Genomic DNA, 20,396 nt, shown 5'->3' on the forward strand with positions numbered 1-20,396 from the left:
TCAATTAGAAAATAATCACTCAAATTTATTAATTTTTCAACTCAATAATTGAATTCATATTCTAGGACATTAATGTTTGATGGAGAGACAATGACAATTCTCTACCCTCTATAGTTTACTTAGTTTATTGTGAAAAGATAATGTTAACTATCATCAACTTGATAATATCACCAGTTGCTAAATTTTTAACCCTAAAAAATTAAAGCTCAAAAGAATGTCTTTTAACAATTTTATTTCTTTTGACATTCAATAGATTTGCTAGACAAATAATCTTCCAAACTTTGTTAAAACACCAATAATTCAAGTTCCTAAGAAGTTGATTTCCTAGTTAATGAATTAACCTTTGATAATATTCAATTGTACTAATGTTGAATTGTTTTGAATTCTCGGTTAATGAAATAACCTTTTATAATATTCAATTATACTATTGTTGTCAAACCCTTTTTAGGGATGATATATCTAAAAATATAGAAATGACCTTATTGGCTACTTCTATTATAATAAGAACTCCTTCCATCAAGATTTTTGTTCAAGTAGGGGAGAGGACCCAGTAGTTGTGCACCCTAACTTCTTGCTTCTCAAAATCCTACGTGAAAATTTTAAATCACTCCCAATTTTTTACGGCAGCTTACTTGGCAAGCCCCCTGCTTATAACAAAGGTTTTAGGGCCACATCATCAAATATGATGCCACATCAGCATGATTTTGCCAAGGTGTCCAAAACAACCCCCAAAAAAAAGTGAGACCGATAGGTGTGCAAAAGGTGTCCCAATACTTGTGCAACTGATGTGGCATCACATGATTGATTGCTTTTTACAACAAAGGGTATATCTCATTCAATTATTGGTACTCATCATCAGCAATAACAACTTTAAAGTCACAACTATTGATGCAATATTGTACAAAAAATGGACATTAAATGAGCAAGTATGGGGGTATTAAATCAACAACTTCTATCACAAGAATTGGAACACACTCAACTACTGGATCCTTTCCCCTCGTGGGTCAACCCTTGTTGGGTATGCACAACGTTCCATGATAGACACAATAGAGCCTAAGGACAAAGGAAAAATGTAGGGAGAGAGATGGGAGGTAGCTACCCTTTCAACTATGCTCAAGGATTGTGCTCAATAATCATGGGAGGCATCTAATAGACAAAACAAGGTTATGCCTATAGAAAATTGGTATAAATATGTATATATTATTAGTACTTGTCATTAGGCTATATGCTATTGCAATGAATTTGTTTTTTAGAACTTAAATAGACCAATTACAATCCAATATTTTTTTTTTATAAAATTTATTTTCATATCTTAAAATATAGTTGGATAGTTTTTAAGTTTATAACTTATAAAAATTATTCATCTTAATAATAATTGGATAATAAGTTTTACCTCTTATACACGATTTTTGCAGAGGACGAAGCTTATTTCAGTTTCCACCTTTTTAGCATCACTATGCATTCAAACTATTTGGGATCAATTCAACTAGTTAAGAAAAAAATTGTGACAATTAAATTTCAAAAAATATAAATTTTATTGTTTATTATATTTTCATCAAATTGTTAATTTTTGTTAAAATGATATTATATTAATATATTAAAATAATATAAAACATTAAAAATATATTATATTTTAATATAATATATTTACTAGAATATATGTAATATATTATTTATTTATTTTGCTCCATGGATTTTAAGCACAGAGGCCCAGCAAGGACCTCGAGCTCGTAGGAGTGAAAGACTCGCATGGGTCCAACACAGAGTCCATAAGCAACACACGCCAATGAGGATCTGAAACGTGGGTCAGGCACAGTGAGTCCATCAGCTCCTCCAACCACCTCCAACCTCCACAACCACCAAGTCCACCGACCTCCTTCACATCCACCAAGGTGGGCCCAAATCGACATTCACACCATTTGGGTCAAGCGAGGATTTGAACCTTAATTGTACCATTAACAACGTAACCACAACACCATTACACCACAAGGTGATCACCATATACATATTATATAATTTTAATATTGTAAAATATATATATATATATTGCAATTTAAAATTAGTTTTCTATTGCAGTAATTTTTGGTAAATAATTTTTTCTTACTATTATAATTTAATTATAATAATATAACATTTACAATTAATAATATTAATTAAAATATTTCAAAAAAAGAAGTTTAACTTATTATAATTTAAATATAATATAATCATAAAATCATAATTAGATTTTCATGAAAAAAAATTATTTTTTTGTTATAATGATATTATATTAATACATTAAAATAATATAAACTATTAAAAATATATTATATTAAAATAATATAAAATATTTAAAATATATTATGTTATTAAATTTTAATATTGTAAAAATATCGTGCATATCAGAATATTAAATAATATAATAATATAATATATTTTTTTTGTTAATTTTCAACCTTGTAGAATGTAATTTAAAATTTCTTTAATATTTTCTATTACATATATTTTTGATAAATAATTTTTTTAATTATTATAATTTAATATTAAATAAAATATTTTAAAAAAATAAGTTTAATTAGATTATTTTTTACTTTAAGATGATTCACAAACATTAAAATTTAAGTTTAATTTATTATTATTTAAAGATAATATAATCATAAAATCATAAACTACTATTAATCATAAAATCATTAACAATTATATTTATTTTAATTATTATAATTAATTAATTACTATAAAATATTAATATTAATTTGGTAATTAAATTATACTCTATACTACATACTAATTAGATTTATTATAAAATATGGAAACAATCAACCATGCTAATCAATACAACAAGTACTCACCACTATGTGACACTTGTTTTTATGTAGCTTGTACTAGTATTTTGTTTGAGTTCAACCATTTATTATTCAATTTCTTCAAATAATGGCACCCCAAATGAGTTTATCATTTAAGATTAGGTAGTATAATTTTTATTTAGGGTTTTCTGCATAATTTCCTGGTTAGATAAAGATAATTGGTTGTGTTGTAGGCTTACCCAAGCTACTTTGCAGCAGATTCAAATATGTAGAAAAAGCAAATGTATAATGTGTATATTAGGAAAATCATACAAGATCATGATTCATTTCCTACATAACCTTATGAGAGAAAAACATCATAGAAGGCAGTCAAACAGCTACCATATGGAAAGATGATAAACATTTCACCAGATAACACATGGTGTACCTTGGGAAAACCCTCAAAGAGGAAAAACATAGCTTCCAAAAGTATTCATTATCTGACAATTCCAAAAATATTGAATCAAGCGATGAAAAAATTACATTATAAAAGGCAGTCAACAAGCTACCAATAAGAACCAACAATACAACAGTCCATAACATCCAAAAACGTGATTATCTCTATGAAAGAGATTACAATTATTCTATTTTTGAATGAATTAATATTATGAATAGCCCAAAAAGAAATTACACCATTTTGAAGACATTTATATTTAGGACAAAGATGAAATTTTATTCCCATACTCACATACACTATTGTTTCCAAAATTCCAAATTTTCAACATTTCAAAATACTTTATAACACTAAAGTTGATGCTACAAAACGGATCTAATTGCATATTAAACATTTACAATGCCCATAATAATAGGGTATGTATTCTTTGCTATAAGATGCACTAAAAATGAAAATATTATTTTGGACTAAGCAATCGACAAAATTATCTTCCATGCTTACGAGAATGTTTTTTCGTCTTCCGACCTTTCCTGGAAACAGTGTTCTGCTGATTGTCAAACTCTGCATTCTTGCGTTTCCTGTAGGAAAAATCAATCATTTAAAGGCTATCAGGACACAGAAAAACACTTTACAAGGATTCCAGCACAATATAATCCCAGACTGCAGTCAAGAAAATTGCATTGGCTTTGAGGAATAAATTACTCTCTAAGCTTCCACATGATAGATAAGATCTTGGATTAAGCAAGAAATTGTAATCATTCTTAAAGCTTGGTATTAAAACCAAGAAAATAATAGATGATCAGCCTCACCTGTATCGACTAAGATCAGGATTAGAAAGCAGTTCATCTGCAATAGTTGGCTTGTGTTCTTTCTTTGTCAACCTTGCCGAGTAGAATTCTGTAGCAGGTTCTATGACAGTCCCCACCTGAAGAATGCAAAACCAAGGTAAAATAAAACAATTTATATCCACCTACAACTACAAGAAGAACACCAAAAGCATATGACTAGATAGCATCTACAACCATAAAGGGTATCATAACTTGCCTGGAAATACTTAGGGAGGCCTTTGGAATCATCCGCCTTGTAATGTCTTTTAGGATCGATGACATTTCTCAACTGTATCACAATGAAAAAAAAACTTGGAAACAATCAGCTATCCAAGATCGTAACCACATAATACCTATAAGTAATTAATTTCCATCTAAAATTATGCTAATAGCTACCTTCAATAATTGAAGATCCTTCTTCAATTCGGAAGTGATGATCTGTGCTGGCATATCAAACCTATTGATGCAAATTTGTCATTTTTATTAATAACATGAATCCCTCAGCATGGCACATCTATTTGCCTTTAAATGCTTAAACAAATTACCATTTAGTGCCTAATGTGTCTTTGACTTGCTTCCGGATTAACTGATTCAGTTTTTTTGGATTTGTTGGTGGAACCACAAGTCCATCTTGGAGCTGCTTTTCAATTTTCCATGCCGACGCTTCTATCACACATTTATCAAGTCCTTGAGCTGACTTATTACTATTTTTTTCTGAATCATACTTACTTCTTATGCTAGATGAAGCGAAATGTATTTCAGGTGTCCAAGACTTTGATTCATCTGGTCCTGTCATTGATAGACTGATTACACATAAAACAAGAGTTACTGGAATGCTAATTTAATTTTTTTTGCATAAAAACATAAATCATTGAAACAATCCATAAAAGTGAAAAAAACGTATTCTAAGATGGTATTTGTATAAAAATTATTTTGACACCTTAAGCTCTACAATAACTTGCCTAATTTGAGAAAATAGCTATCACTAATACTTAAGCACAAAATATAAAAGCTCTACCATTTCTCTTTAGGGATTTCCAATTGTGCAGTATTGTCCTTCGCTGCATTGGATCCCTTAATTTTGAATGTAGTAACAATGCCTCCCATGTGTTTACCATGTGATGTATTCCTTCAGAGAAACAGGAAACAGAAAAATCTACTTTTCAGATCAGAACATAAAGTTGCTTGAATGAAGAACACAAAATTCAAAAAGTAACCCATGGATTAAAAATAGAAGCACCATCTGCTGTTAAGCTATAATATGCATGCCCACACATAGCATGGATGTACATACCGCAAGATGATTTTTTTCCTATCAATATCTTTAAGAAAAGGATTTGAAAACCTACCACCCTAGCATGTCATATCATTTTACGAACAGAAAAACACAGAATTTGAGTGTGCCTTGGGGCACCGTCATGCTCAGGTACAGTAAGAATTCCTGTTGGATTTAAAAACCATAATGAAAATAGACCTTTGCCCTGAATTGTAATGTATTAAGGCACATATCCCAGTTTGTACCAGAGTCCTTGGCTTGAATTAGCCATGGTTTATTTGGCAAAGCAACCTTGCTTTCCTTTTTAGAAGGAAATTCTTATAAAGAACGTACAACTCAAGTCACTTAGAAATTATTACAAGAAAATTCTTCTAAAGAACATACAAGTCAAGTCACTTGGAAATAACCGTACTTATATAAAGTAAAACCACTGAATTTCCCATGGTGTCTGTAATTGAGCCACTAGAATTTACTCTTTATTGGGTTCTTAGCATTATGATAGAACTTCACTCAAAATAGTAAGAAGACAACAGGAGGAAAACTAACTTTAGACTGCTTTTTTGCTCTCATCTGCAATGACTTACCACATCACTCATAAACTCAAATAATAAAAAATTGACAGATTCTATCTTGGGAACTGTAAAATCAATCCTGTGGAGTAATAAACCAAGTGGCACATATTTTCTTTTCCTTAGCTATATGATTTTTGCACAACGCTAGTGTTTTCCTTTTTCACTCCATGCCTTCTTATAACAATCTTCACCACACAAGACAACAAATACTTCCAATCTAGACACCAAATATATTTAGATTCCAACTGTGTACAATGAATCAAGATCATCTTTCAACATGATCTGCTGTGGTGGCACATAGTGGGATACTCTTGATCTGATGCATCGAACTGATCCTGCCACCAAGTCACCTTTCCTTTTTGCTTGCATACTTGCAATTTCTGCTATTGCTTATCTGTTTGCTAGACACAGCCTGCACTTAAGGAAAATTCGAAGAGTGTTGCTCTCCCAAAATAGAAGTCAGCTTCTTGTTTCTCATTTTAAAGATGATTCTCCCTGCATGCTCTCTCGGCTCTCCAATTTAAACGTGAGCACATGAAAAGTGTAAGCTGTAGAGGTTGGTAAATATTTGCTCCACCTTTGTCATCTATCTCATCCAGCTTTTTTCTTCATTGGAGCTAAACTACCAGAGGCCCAAAGTGAATTATTTGTAGCCAGAGACATCAGCAAGCATAAAACCATTCATTGTCTTGGCATAACTTTCAAGGCGGGTATCAAACAATGTTTGGTTTGGGAATGCCTCCTTCTAAAGACTGAAAAAACAAACAAAATAAATAAGATTGAAAAAACACTGGGTTACACTCCCATATCAATGGCATTAGTATTTCAAACTGTTGATTAGGTCCTTACCACTTCTCACTCATGGGGTCCTCATGTTTATTTCCTTCTCACGACAACTATACTAGCCAAGTGCCTTCAGTCACTTGTTTCTTGGTCAAATCCAACCAAATAACAGCACATCTCTCAGCTGACTCAGTCTCCTCAGGCTCAAGTCAGCCATTTTAGTGGACTTGGGCCTTGGCATTTGCAACCTAGTGTCAAAATTAATACAAGAAGACATGAAATGACACTTGGAAGATGCTTGTAAGACATCAAATTCTGTTTTATGAATATCTACCCAATTCCTGCAAAACATCTTAGCTATATTGAAACTAAATCATTGACCAAAAAAGTCAATTGGTAAACCCACATCCCAAAGATTGCCTAATTAGATAAACAAAGAGAGCTAGGTCCACTGCCTAATACTTATTGTTGGCACAGTCTAAAAAGTTTCAGAACAAAGGCTTTACTCCTTGCACTAATTTTGAAATACAACTGGTAGCTATCTTGATTTGGAGAAAATTTCAGCATCTAAAATACTGATTCAAACGGGGCATAGCTCAATGCCCGTGTCTGTAGTAACTTTAAGTCTTAGATTGGGTTCTGAAGCCAAATGTCTTGTGTGCAGGATAGCCAATTCATTGTGTACAGCTCTATTTAAGACCTGATTTTTTTGTGGATGAAATGAAGTTGGTTGGACTAAAAGCAGGGATTGATGGAAAAGTTAAAAGTTGTAAGAGAGAAAGAGACCATTTAATCTGCAAACAATAACCATGTTTGGTAATTGTAGTTTTTCGGGTCACTGCCAAGTGAAACACCAATTTCATGCTTGACAGATCACTGGTGGTATCCACAAAAGAATTGCTTTCCCACTAACCAAATATATTGTTCAACTAGGTTTAAAACCGTATCCACCATAGACTTTGAACTAATGACCTCCAATATGGAGTACACATGCCTTCACCAACAGGCCCACTCAAGAAGTACAGAATTTGATACCCTTTAGCATTATGTTGCTAAAAATAATCTCATGTGTATACAGAATCAAATACGTAGCAACAATTCTCAATTCATTCTGACTGATGTTATTAGGAAGACCTTGACAAATTGAGATTTGACATTACATGTGTCAACTACATATTGAAAGCAAGTGACAAACAATGTTCTTCAATGAGTACAAAACTAAGTAATAAAGAAGTGAGGTAGAATCTTTTGCTTCTGATGACAGATACACTTGAAAGGCCTTGGATTTCAAGCAGTACATCTAAAAATTAGTAATGAGGGAATGCTGTATACTATGTATCAGATAAAATCTTACAGTTATTTACTTACAACTTTTATGCTATGTATCCTGAGATAAGCATGAATGTCTTTCTTTTAAATTTTTTTCTCAGATTCTGCAGTAATTTCAAAGTGGTGGCTTAAGATGTGATTGATAAGTAAACTTATCACGTTCTTCAGCAAATAGAAAAGAATACTTACTGTTTATTTGGGACTTCAGATAAACAGACTTTTATGGCTTTTGCTAGTTGCTTTGCTATTTCCTCATCCTCCTCCTCCTTATCTTTAATACTGCAATAGTGAAAACAAAAGTATAAGACAAGAACTTAAGTCAAAAAACATTAAAGTTTATATTCAAATCAAAATACCTTGACAACAATTTTATGCAGACCCAAAAAAGAAAAAAGGTCACAAAGATTACTTGGATATTGCGAGATAGTAAGTCAAATATTGGACATAGGACTAAAACTGTGCTTGAAGTTTGCCTGGTAAATATGTACAAAAACAAATTGTAGTATTACAATTTTCCTATAAAGATTGAGCATGAGATTCACTAAACAAATTGTAGTATTACAATTTTCCTGTAAAGATTGAGCATGAGATTCACTATTAAATGGTAAAAAGTATCTGTAACACCAAAATAGGTTAAGAGATCAAAACCCATGCTACAAGCTGTGTTGCTCACTCCAAAACAACAACCATAATAAGATCACAAAAATGAACTGTAAATTCTAAAAGCAAACGAGTAACTTGCTTTGTTCAAATAATATTAACTCGATGCCTTCATCTATTTTTATTATGTGTTTTTCAGGTTCTCATATTTTACAAACAAGTTCATTAACCTCTCTCATATACACATTAGAACCAAAAGCCATGATCCCTGAACTTGATAAATGCTTGCTAAGATATGCCCTCCATAATCAGAAACCAACCATTATTAATGATTTCAAACATCCATAGGTCCATCACTCCCAACTTGTCTACATCTTCAATTATACGGCTGGTCTCTTTCGAACTAATGAACAAATGGTTAAAAGTGAACTGGCTAATTAAAACTTCCTCCACAACAACTGGGGCCTCAAATACTTCAACAAGCCTTGAAGGGATCCCAAATTATACATCATATATTGTACTAGCAGCAATTTATTATGAATTTGTCTACTTCTAGTGTAATTTATAATGGGAATATGAAATGGTTTCAAGTTTTTCACAAGTCTTGATCATATGGATCCTGGGTAATGAATGACTTCCAAATGTAATAAGGGGGAGTGACATTTCAAATAGGCAGTGTGACTGTTATTAGAAAAATTGACCTCGAGAAGACCTGGAACATAAAATTTCCTTTTCATATCACTGTTGTGATTTTCACCCATTCCATAGCATGAAATATATAGCAAGGTCCAAAATATTTGAAAGCATGAAAAAGTCTTGTATTCATAATTTTATCTTTCAACCTAGCTATACAACAATTTAATGTAGATATCTCTTGATCCAACATGTCTTTTTCTCCCTTTTAAGGACCACCTTTTACTGGCAAAAACCTCCAACACCCATATTCAAGCTCAACAATTTTCTACTTTATCCATCCTGGTTCTTCACCTTGTTTCACATAATCTCCTATATTGGATTACTTGCCAAGCAACTGGAGTCCTCCAATGAGGCACATGGCAATCAAACATTCTAGAGAAATTTTCCCCATTCCATTCAATCCAATAAAATGATAAAGACAAAATTCTAATTTGGATCTTGTCATGTCCATTTCGCTGGGCTCAAATAAATATTATTTTTCTTTAATTAACTAAAGAGTATTTTTAAACACTATTATATAAAAATAATAATTATTATTTTTAATAATAATGTTTTGGGCCAACTCGTGCTTGCTTGATTTGGTGCCAAAGGAAAAATTCAACAACCCAAACGGACTTGCTCTTGGCATGGACTGTGGTATTTAGGTAGCTTCATTCCTCTTGTATTAAGAATGAGATGTTAACAATTCAGAATTGTTCTGCAACCTGCCGAATTGGGGCGAAACCCCCACTACAGCACCCCTGGGCAGGACAAAAACCCTGCTCAAGTTATTGTATTTCAGCTAAATTCAGTTTAGAGGAGTGTACCAGATATAACTGCATTCCCATTACGCCCAGGTCTGCAAATCATCATAAACACTGAACAATATTGAATGCGCAGCCCAGCTTGATTCTGATCAACCAACATTACACATTGGCTTCAGCCACTTCACCATCAGCTGGAGGTGCCCAGTTTCAGAGGTCTACATCAGGAAAGAAGATTTGTACTTCATTAATTGAAGCCACCTTACATAGCAGAAGCAAGCGAGATGTCTTTAACACAGCACAATATCAAATGAATAGTGATGCAACACCTGTGAACTCCCAAGTCACTCCAAAAACATCATGTTGATTGGTATTATCATTGTTAAAGCTGCAGGACCAAATTCTGCAAACTGAACAATGACTAGAACTGAGATCGCCCAGTGTGATGACATTTAATCAAGGTCAGACAATAATCAAATAATTATTGGTTTTCTCCTGTGTACTTTCTGTACTATTGTTTAAATCTTTAATGCATAGCAGAGCGAGCATGTCATGGGCAGTAAAAATTGATGTTATTTCAATACTGTGGTTTCAAGTTTGAGTAGTTAATTCTAAGTATGTATCTGTAAGTTAATAAAATAATATCAGTCCATTGAAAGAACAGTACTACCCATGGGTTGGTATCACACTGGGATTATTACAGTGGAATTAGAGCTTGGATCTTGCCAACCCGTTGGGTTAACTTTTAATGCTGCACAATGGAAAAGCAGAGAGGGAGATTTATAGATTCACTTGAAGATATCTTTAATTGCATTCTAGAGTGAATGGACAAAAGAATAGAACAATGTTTGAAAGATAGAGGTACAAATTAAAATATGTTTGGACAACTTTGTGGAAAGAAAGAAGCAAAAAGATCAGGCAAATTTAGAATCACAAGATATCATGGAGCAAAAACAAAAGGAACCCTATAAGCAAGTCGAAGGTGAAAATTCCTTGTTGATTTGTAATGATTGTGTGTATCAGCAAAAGATTGATAAAGCAAAGGTGGGAAAGAATCCAGTTGTTGGGTGCAACGAGCATGAATTGAAGGAAGGTGTGTCAATAATTGCAAGTTATGTCCAAGAAGCGTCCACCCAACTTTTAGGTATGGAAGTAATTGAACCATGTAATTTGCAATGTATGGAAATGACTTAACCATGTGATGATAATATGCAAGATATTAGTTATTCCATTGTGAAGAATGATTCAACTAAGATCGACTCCCATGACGATTTGCAAGTTTATCATAAAAATCCTAACGATATTGGAGAGACGATGGTTATACCCTATAGATTGGGGCATAAGGATCCCTCTCTTCAAGATCGACGACATTCACATGTTATGGTGAAGGGACTGTTAGATATATGGTGTACAAACACAGGACATTCAACAGCATGCCCTTGAAATGTCGCAATGGCTTCTACCTCTAGTGGAGCTTGCATCTTCAAAAAAAATAGTGTCACATGCATTTGAGAGATGTACCTTGCCTACTTGTGTGCTATCATATACTTTTCATGATATATGAGAAAGGATAGGCAGTTCTGGAATTAAGTGACCAAGGCTTGTCAACATTCCTCAAGCTCCTACAAGAATGGATCCTGGTTACCCCTCAACTCCTCATGTTCATGGCCACCTCGTAGTATCATGCAGGAATACTACACTTGGCTTTTCAGTGCCTGTAAATGTTCCTACTGATAACACCTTTGTCTTCTCGATTTCCTATTTTCTTGAGTCCAATATTATCCAGAGGGTTACTTCGTACAAAGAGTCAAATGCTTACTTTTAAACATGATATCTTTCCAATAAGTTTTGGAGATCCATCTGATAACCAAACAGTTCAGGAGCATTCCATTAAAAGGAAATTCGATACTGTTATGACTAATATTTTTTATATGGACTTTCTGGAGGTTATCAGTACATGTAAAGGAGATGACAGGATGAGTGCCAAGGAACAAGAAGCGCAAGGTAGTCAACATACAAGTTCCACTATTGGAGATGATTACCAAGTTGGCTCCAGTCAATCATACTCGATAAACCCTTCACAACTCATATCTGGGTTCTGCTTTCTGACTCTGATAAAGGATCAAATATAAATAATGAAAAGACAGACAAAGGTAGTTTGAGTCATGCTGCGGGGACTCTTTCAAATAAGGGAGCAAGAAAAATATCCATTCACATAGATCCTCAAGCTTCAGAGCGAAGCAATAAAATATTCAGAGAAGATCATAAAAAGCAGTTGGAGTTAGAAGAGGCACAGAGGGCTGGCTTTGCTCCAGAGGAACAGCAAAGTTGATAAAGATAGCTTAATATCATCTGCTTGTTCATTGACAGCAATTCATCGATTAATATTGGAGACTTTAAATGATAAACAACAAGACCATTCTTAAGAAGTAAATGACTATCATGCAGAAAAACTGTTGCCAATAGAAAAAGAGAATGTGATGCAAAAAGATGCACCTAGATTCATGTGTGCTAGAACAGCTGCCACACTCTCCATTGTTGAAAAACAGTTGGTCTATTTGAGGCAAAGGGCAAGGGAAACATGGTCTTGAATTACATTTGGAAGGATCAAGAAGTGAACGGACAAGCAAGCCACCAAGATTGTCTTTAATTCCTAAAGACAGCCATGATGGTGACCCCAGTTGTGCAGAGTCATGGGCATGGCACTGAAAACAGAGCTGAATCATATTAATATAGAAAAGGTGATTAGCAAAGTTGAAAAGCCCGGTGATGCGCCCAAGGTTGATTTGATGGATGATTTCCCTAAGATTGAGAGACTAGCTTCCATGGCTTCAACTAGATTGTATAAGACAGGGATAGAAAAATTAGATGAACTAACTGACAAGAATACTTCAGGAAGTTTTGGTGTTTTGTCTACTTAAGATGACAGAGCTTTCTTAGGAGCAGCTCTCTCCCAAAAAGAGTTGAAGCTTCAAGATGTCATTCCATTGAAAGAACAGTACTACCCTAGGGATGGTATCACACTGGGATTATTACAGAAATTAAATAATTGTATGTCATAAAGTTGAAAATCTCAATTTCAAGTATACTTGACTTGGAGGCATGTCTTTGCAACTTAATCATGCCAAGAATCATTGTATCAACCTATCTATATTTATATCCATCTACTAACGACAAGTCACAAGATATTCATGTAAAGAACTTTTTCAAGCAAAGAATCAATAGATTTTTGGCATGGCAAAGAACTTTTTCAAAGTACATGGAAATAGAAATTCATGATCCCATGTCTCTATCCCATGTTAAAAACAGAGGGTCTTATTAGATATTTGATTGGTCACTTGCTTGGAGAAGAATGGATCTATGATGTAATTCTATTGAAAAGTCCATCATAAGGACTGCGCAGCATCTGTTCCCAAAGTTTGTCCCTCAGTTCAAATGTAAAGGATATCTAAAACTTCTTAATAAAATAGCTATTACAATCAGAGAGCCTATAATCACAAATTGATCTTCTGCCCGCACAGTAACAGCTCAAGCAGATTTTATAAAACCTAAGTTGCAGGGTTTGGTCCTCTAGGCCCCTCGTACCGGTAGTTGGGACCGGGTCTGGTTCGCCTGTGGGTATGCGCCCGAGCGGGCTGGTTCGGCCTGGGCGAACCCGGGCGTTTGGCGGCCAAAAAGTTTTGTTTTTTTTCATTTCTTTTTAAAAATCTGCCACTTGTATGAGGCAAATTTAACCCTAAAAGTGACATCTCAAACACAATATAAGTTCATTTTCCCTCATTTGTTTTGCAAACATCAATTTTTCCATTGTAGGTTGAGCAAAGTTTGACTTCCACCATAAAATAGAAGGAGTTGAAGATTTATTTTTGAAGCTTGAACAAGTGTTGCAGCATCATTTCTACACACTTGCAAGCTTCCATTAGCTGAAAGAGGTAGGTTTTTGTACATTTTTTTCAACCATTTTTGTCTCACAAACTGTCAAACACGAAACATTATTTGTTTAGTTTACCTCTTTTTTTTCATTATTTTGTTTTTGTTTTTGAATATGTTCATATAATTTCTTGCCATAGGAACTAGAATGGCATCTACCTCTTCCTCCATAGACACAAATGAACAAACAAAACAGATATCATATCCAAATTCTCCCCAATGGAAGTATGTTGACATTAAACGACCCATAGTTGAACTATTTGCCAAAAGCAAAACCTCGCCAAGGCCCCCCAAAAAAAGCTTGGTAAGAACTTAACGAAAACTTGGCAAAAACTCAGCAACTTAAAATAATTGCTTAAATTTAATTAAAAATGCATTTTTTTCCAAAATTCAATGAGGAGATGCATCCAATGAGTCAATAAATGAGTACACAAAAGAAATAAGTTGAGTTTCGATATATTTGATAAATTAAATGCAAATCGGATACAAAATAGCATCCTCTTGTGAAATGCTGATGGCTGATGGACTGAAACAAAATGAAATAGCAAATTATTTTTGTAAAACTAAAAGTAAATACTATATCAAAACATTTTACATCTTCTTCCCATCTCTAGTGAAACCCGGGGGAGAGGTAAAACTAGAGGGTCTAGTCCTAGGTGTCCGATGTGGCTCTTCCACCTCACCAAAATGAGGTTTGAGGGTAGCACCCCTCGCGGAGCTCTGAGGGTGAGAGAGAGAGGGGTAGAGAGATATGTCTAGATCTTAAGGGAGAGAGGAGAGAGTGAGATAGAGAGTGGTAGAAAGAGAGGATAGAAGAAGAATGATAGGGAGAAGATAGATAGGTCTAAAATTTGGGGCAAACAAAGTGAGTGAGATAGAGAGAGCGAGAGAATGTTGATAGGAGCCTACTAATTACTGAAATTTGACTAAATTTGAAAATTCAAAATATCTTCTGAGACCTAGAATTTGCATTATAACTCCTAGAGATCTGAAACTACTCTCAAACATCCTACCAATATATACGTAAAAAACAGTGTTCCACAGATGTTGCGGACGGGGAGATGGGGGGACGCGGGGACGGGCTTTGGGGACGGGGGAACTTGGGCCTGGGAGGGGGAAACGCGTTTCCGTGGAACACTGGTGAAAAATAAATAAAGAAAAAAGTTTCTTATACTTAAATGTTATATTTCATGAATATATTCTAATGAAGAGAATGAGACTGACTTAAAAAAACAAATTAGATAATTTTTTGACGTGTTTGGGACTTTTTTTATGCAGCTGAGTTTTTGCTAGAGATTCGTCGAGTTTTTGTGAAAAACTCACGGAAAACTCAACGAGCTTTTTCCAAAAACTTTCGAGTTTTTGGTATGACTTAATGGCATAAATACTCACCAAGCAAAAAAACTCCACTAAGTACTCTACAAGTATTCCATCTATGATACGACCACTTCCAAGAGGTGGGGGATTTCGTTGGAAATGTCAAGGATGTGATAAAGAATGTAATAGTTCATATTATCAAGTGCTAGGCCATTTGTATGGAATATCAAGAAGAGGCATCAAAAAATGCCCTGGAAAAAATGGTATGCCTATACCACAAGAGATGGTGTTGAAATATCTTAAAGAGTATGAAGAAGAAAAAGAGAGAGAAGCCCATAAATTAAATCAGACCATTACAAAAAAAAACAAAGAGAATGCAGCCCCCATCTAATCCCAATATTGTAGTAGAAAACCACCCCTTCTTTTCCACAACTAAGCTTGAAAGTGAAGCACCCATTGCACACAAAAGATGAAAGGGGCTTTTAGAAACCGCATTTCAAAATGAGAGTCGAGACATTGCCAGCAAAGATGTAGCAAGATGCATATATGCAAATGGGTTGGCTTTCAATGTTGTTCGCTCCCTATATTGAAAAAAAATGTTGAAAAGTGTTAATGAAGCTCCAAAAGGGTATAAGGGCCTAGGTTATGAGACGGTACGTGGAACCTTGTTGGAAAGAGAGGTGAAGGGGGTTGAAGATGCACTGAAGCCCATAAGGGCTTCGGAAAGATTCTAAAAATCGTCCCTTAACCAATGTCATAGCGGTGTCTCCTAGTAGGGCAATGTTTTTGAAAGTTGTGGATTGTGAGATCCAAGTAAAAGATGGACAATTTATTGTAGATATTCTCATCTCTACCATTGAGACAGTGGGACCCCGTAATGTTGTTCAAGTCATGATGGACAACAAAAAAATTGTAGAGCTACAAGTTTGTTAGTTGAGGAATGCTATCATCGCATCTTTTGGACACCTTGTGTGGTCCATTCACTCAACCTTATGCTACAAAAGATTGGGAATAAAATTGATTGGATCAAACAGGTGTATGCAGAGGTTGAGGCATCCAGATGTTCATCACAAACCACCACATGTCTCAAGGGATTTTTAGATCTTTTTCGAGTTTGTAGATATTGAAGGTAAGTGAAATTGTTATTAATTTTACTTTTTTTTAATTTTCAATGTTCATAATTTGATTGTGTAACCTATAATGTGTATTCTTCTTTAAATTTTGTCTTTATTTTTTAATCATTTTGGCATTAATTTTTGTTAAAGGCTACTGAGACCCATTTTGCATCAAACACAATCGACTTGAGATGACTTGTGAAAGTTAAAGTGGCACTTTGTAATATGGTGATCAGCCAAAATCAAGCTATATGGAAGCAAAGCAACACTGAGAGGGCAACAAGAATTAGGGCTAGGATATTGGATGACTCATTGTTAGATCGTGTAAAATATATCCTTAGTTTCACTAAGCCCATTATGAGCATGACTCACTACACTAACATGGATAGGCCTTGCATTGGAGAGATTTATGATGGCATTGATTCAATGCTTGAGCAAATGAAGTGCATTATAAATGCAAAATAGAAAGACCCCGAGGAGTTTGAAGTCATTGTTGTAGAAAGGTGGAATAAGAAGACCGTTCCTTTACATCTTGCCTATGCCTTGGCACAAAAGTACTATAGCAAATTTATTGATCAATCCAGAAGGCTTGCACCATGGAGAGATTTAGAAGTGTCTGATGGGTACAAGGCAACATTCCTTACACCGTCCCCTGAAAATGATGTGCGAGGTGTGATTACAAATGAGTTCATAGAATTTGTGAACAAAAATGATCTAAGTGTTGACGCTCTTCCTCATAGATTCAAGAAGGATGCTCATAGTTGGTGATACTTCCATGGCACATGCTTCCAAAACCTACAACCCCTCGCAGTCAAAGTTTTATCACAAGTTTAATTAATTAGAATTTATCACAAGTTTTATTTATGGTTACTTTGTCTTTATAGAATGCTAGTAATTTTTAATTTTATAAATTAATAACTTTATTGTTTACTTTGTCTTCATAGGTTGCTAGTTCATTTGCATCAAAAAGAAATTGGAGCACGTACCCTTTCACCACCTTAGTAAAGCGCAATAGATTGCAATGAAAAGAGTGGAGAATTTAGTATATGTGCATTCCAATCTACGTCTTCTTTCACACAAAAAACATGACTACAAGCAAGGGCAGTCAAAGATGTGGGATATAGAGCCAAAGCATACTGACTTGGATGCTTTCGCTTCTGAGTTTGTTGCATTTGATGACTCGGAAAGCAAGCAAACAAATAGTGCAAGTGGAAGTGGCATTGGCATTGGTTCATCTAATGCCAATGTTAATGATGAGGAGGATGAGAATGATGAAGTTGACAATTTAGAGAATTCATTTGATTATTAAACTTTAAAAATTAAAACTATAGTTCCAATTGTTCAGACAATGATACTTGAACTCGATATTATTATTTTGTCATTTTGATATTGAACTTGATGTATATGATGCTATGACGGTAGTGTCGTAATGCTATGATTGCAAGTTTATGTTCGTTTTGTTGTTTATATGATGCTATGTAACATTCTAATCTGAATTCATGCTTCTAGGCTGCATAAAAATTATATATATAACTTTTACATTGTTTTTGCACTAACAACCCCAAAATGAACCCAAACCCCTTTTCAAAATTTTGCCATACCAGTGTACCAGGTTCTCAAACCCGAACCGATGCCCAAACCCAAACCAGCAACTTAGTATAAAACCAATATATCCTATCTAAAAATGTTTAGCCAAAACGGATGCTCCTATAAAACCAACATCCCAATCTCTAACGGTCCTACAGAACCTATATCCCACTGATCTCATGTCTTCGTTGGCAAAATCAAATAAAGCTTCCAATAATCACTTATTTTATTCCAGTGATTTTATCATTTACAAATATCAAATTTCTTTGGCTAATTTACAAAAAAAATGGCATGGAAAACCAGTATACTATAGCAATGGTTTTTTTTTTTCAAACAAAAAATAACCTAGGCCATTTCTATTGCTTTGTAATAGCAGCCACCAAATTTTATTGAATGTGAGCGCATGCAGGTGGATAGAAACTCTTTACCTGTTCTGGTTAATCTTAAACAGACTGGCAACAACATTTTGATAGACTATATAAAAAAACTTCAAACAAAACAGATTTTTGTTTTTAATATCACTAATTGAGCATCTAAGATTGTAGGTGTGTAATAAATCCTTCGCTGATTTGGTTAGTTTTGACCAGACCTGTAATTGCATTTTCACAAGACTACAGAAATGATATAATTTTATTCACACCCTTGAAGTTGAGACCAAAACAGTTTATAAGACCACAATAACACTTCCATCATGCAATTTTATAAAATTTGAAGTATATAAAGATGCAAGACAAAATTCAAAACGCTGCTGCTTCATTATGAAGGGTTGTCCTTCAATTGTCTCAGGTAAGAAATCCCTTGCTTTTTGTTTCCTACCGTCTCCTCCTCAAATAGGCAGGTAAAGAGTCGCCTCTAAATGTGTACACATACTTGACCCAGATGTTTAATTGAAAGGTCTATTCTGAACAATGCGTTTAAGTTGAAGAAAGTTTTGAATCTGGCACATGCAGTCTTTGCTTTCGGACCGCCTATAATGCCCCCACATTTTGAACAGACACATTCCTCCCAAACTAAATAATCCCTATGAGATGTATACCCAATACTAAACAAAGCTGTTGAGACTAAAACATTAGAGCTGGCAATTATGCCGACGATAAACCCGAAATTGGGAAATTTACCATATCAAAAATAATGAAAAGGACGTATGAACTACTAACCTCGGAAGGGAAAGCGAGATTTCCATGATGTATTAACTTCCCGAGGGCTTCTTTCCACCTTCAAGCCGATATCAACATTCCCAAGCAGGGCCGCTGATTAGTAAGGCGATGTCAATGTAAAGAGGCCGTACAAGATTCGTCTACTGTCGCAAATTAACAAAAAAATCCAGCAAATCAACACATAATGTCCACGTTTTACTTCACAAAAAAACACATATACTGTAAAACTGAGACTGCCAATGAAGACAATGACCAAAACCGAAAAAAATAGAACCTCTGCTGAAGAAGAAAAAATGATGTGGTTCCTTCCTTCCGTTCTTCCAAGGCTGCGGAAGGACAAGGCACGCCGAGCTATATTAATTCTGCTGAATTAAACTGCACGATTGCTAAGCATTCATCTATACATAATAAACCTAAGAAGTCTAGGTTAGAATACATTTTTAGTCTATATTTAAAATGATACAGAGTGGGATGTATCTACTACGAAATTTTATTTGTTAAAAAAATTAACATAATATATTAATTAATCACAAGGACTTGACTTTAAATAGGGAAGGGACATAACTTTCAATAGGGATTGCAATTCTAATCATTAACTTCCAAGTTCATAAAGTTCTACTCCTAGCATTATATTTTTATGAAGTTTCAAATTATTAAATTAGGACTTTATTATGATTCAATTTAACAATTGTGCTTTAACTTATAACTCAATTTTTCTAGCCTAAAATCACTCTACCTCCAAGTTTCAAAAAATCATTCATTTTGATTGTGGTCTTATTAGCTTCTCTAAAGACCTTAAATATTAATAAAGACAACCCATTGATTCGATTATGGACTTAACCTAATTTTTCATTTTTAGAAAAAATATCTATCTTGGCTATGTTTTCCTTACCTTTTGTATTAGCATTTATCGAGGATGCTTTTGTTATTATATTGAATTTTGTTGGATTTAAACAAAGTTCACTTTGGACTTAACTTTTTGGTAATGAGTCTATTTTTTTACTTTAAAAAAAGTAAGATAAGGAGATATAGACGTACAAAAACCAAGCAGCACTAATGAAAATAATGTGATTCCACTAAACATTACAATAAATATTAATATTGTAATTTTTAAAAATCAGTTTTTTCTTACGTCAGAATACACCATATGTTTATTTAATCTTTATTACAACATCCCTCTCCACTTTTTTCATCAGTCTTGTTTAAGTGATGGTTGAAAGAGACATTTAAGAGTAAACTTACAAACTA

General features: G+C 34.0%; 1 protein-coding gene across 3 annotated transcripts; it reads right to left on the reverse strand.

The window, feature by feature from the left end:
* Positions 1-3,468: 3,468 nt before the first annotated feature.
* Positions 3,469-19,592, reverse strand: LOC131029210 (uncharacterized). Of its 3 annotated transcripts, none has more exons than XM_057959617.2 (9): positions 19,423-19,592; positions 19,149-19,291; positions 8,193-8,282; positions 5,062-5,172; positions 4,589-4,846; positions 4,440-4,500; positions 4,261-4,332; positions 4,026-4,141; positions 3,469-3,794 (listed from the first exon to the last, which is right to left on the reverse strand). In XM_057959617.2, exons 2-9 carry the CDS (start codon positions 19,172-19,174, stop codon positions 3,701-3,703), a joined length of 828 nt encoding a protein of 275 aa, XP_057815600.2. In that variant the 5' UTR covers positions 19,175-19,291; positions 19,423-19,592; the 3' UTR covers positions 3,469-3,700. The 3 variants fall into 3 exon arrangements, with proteins under 3 accessions (XP_057815600.2, XP_057815603.2, XP_057815601.2); XM_057959620.2 differs by having other exon boundaries at positions 19,149-19,206; positions 19,423-19,591; XM_057959618.2 differs by having other exon boundaries at positions 19,149-19,288; positions 19,423-19,590.
* Positions 19,593-20,396: the final 804 nt, after the last annotated feature.

Source organism: Cryptomeria japonica, chromosome 3 (assembly GCF_030272615.1).
Source record: "Cryptomeria japonica chromosome 3, Sugi_1.0, whole genome shotgun sequence".
In the NCBI taxonomy this organism is placed as follows: domain Eukaryota; kingdom Viridiplantae; phylum Streptophyta; class Pinopsida; order Cupressales; family Cupressaceae; genus Cryptomeria; species Cryptomeria japonica.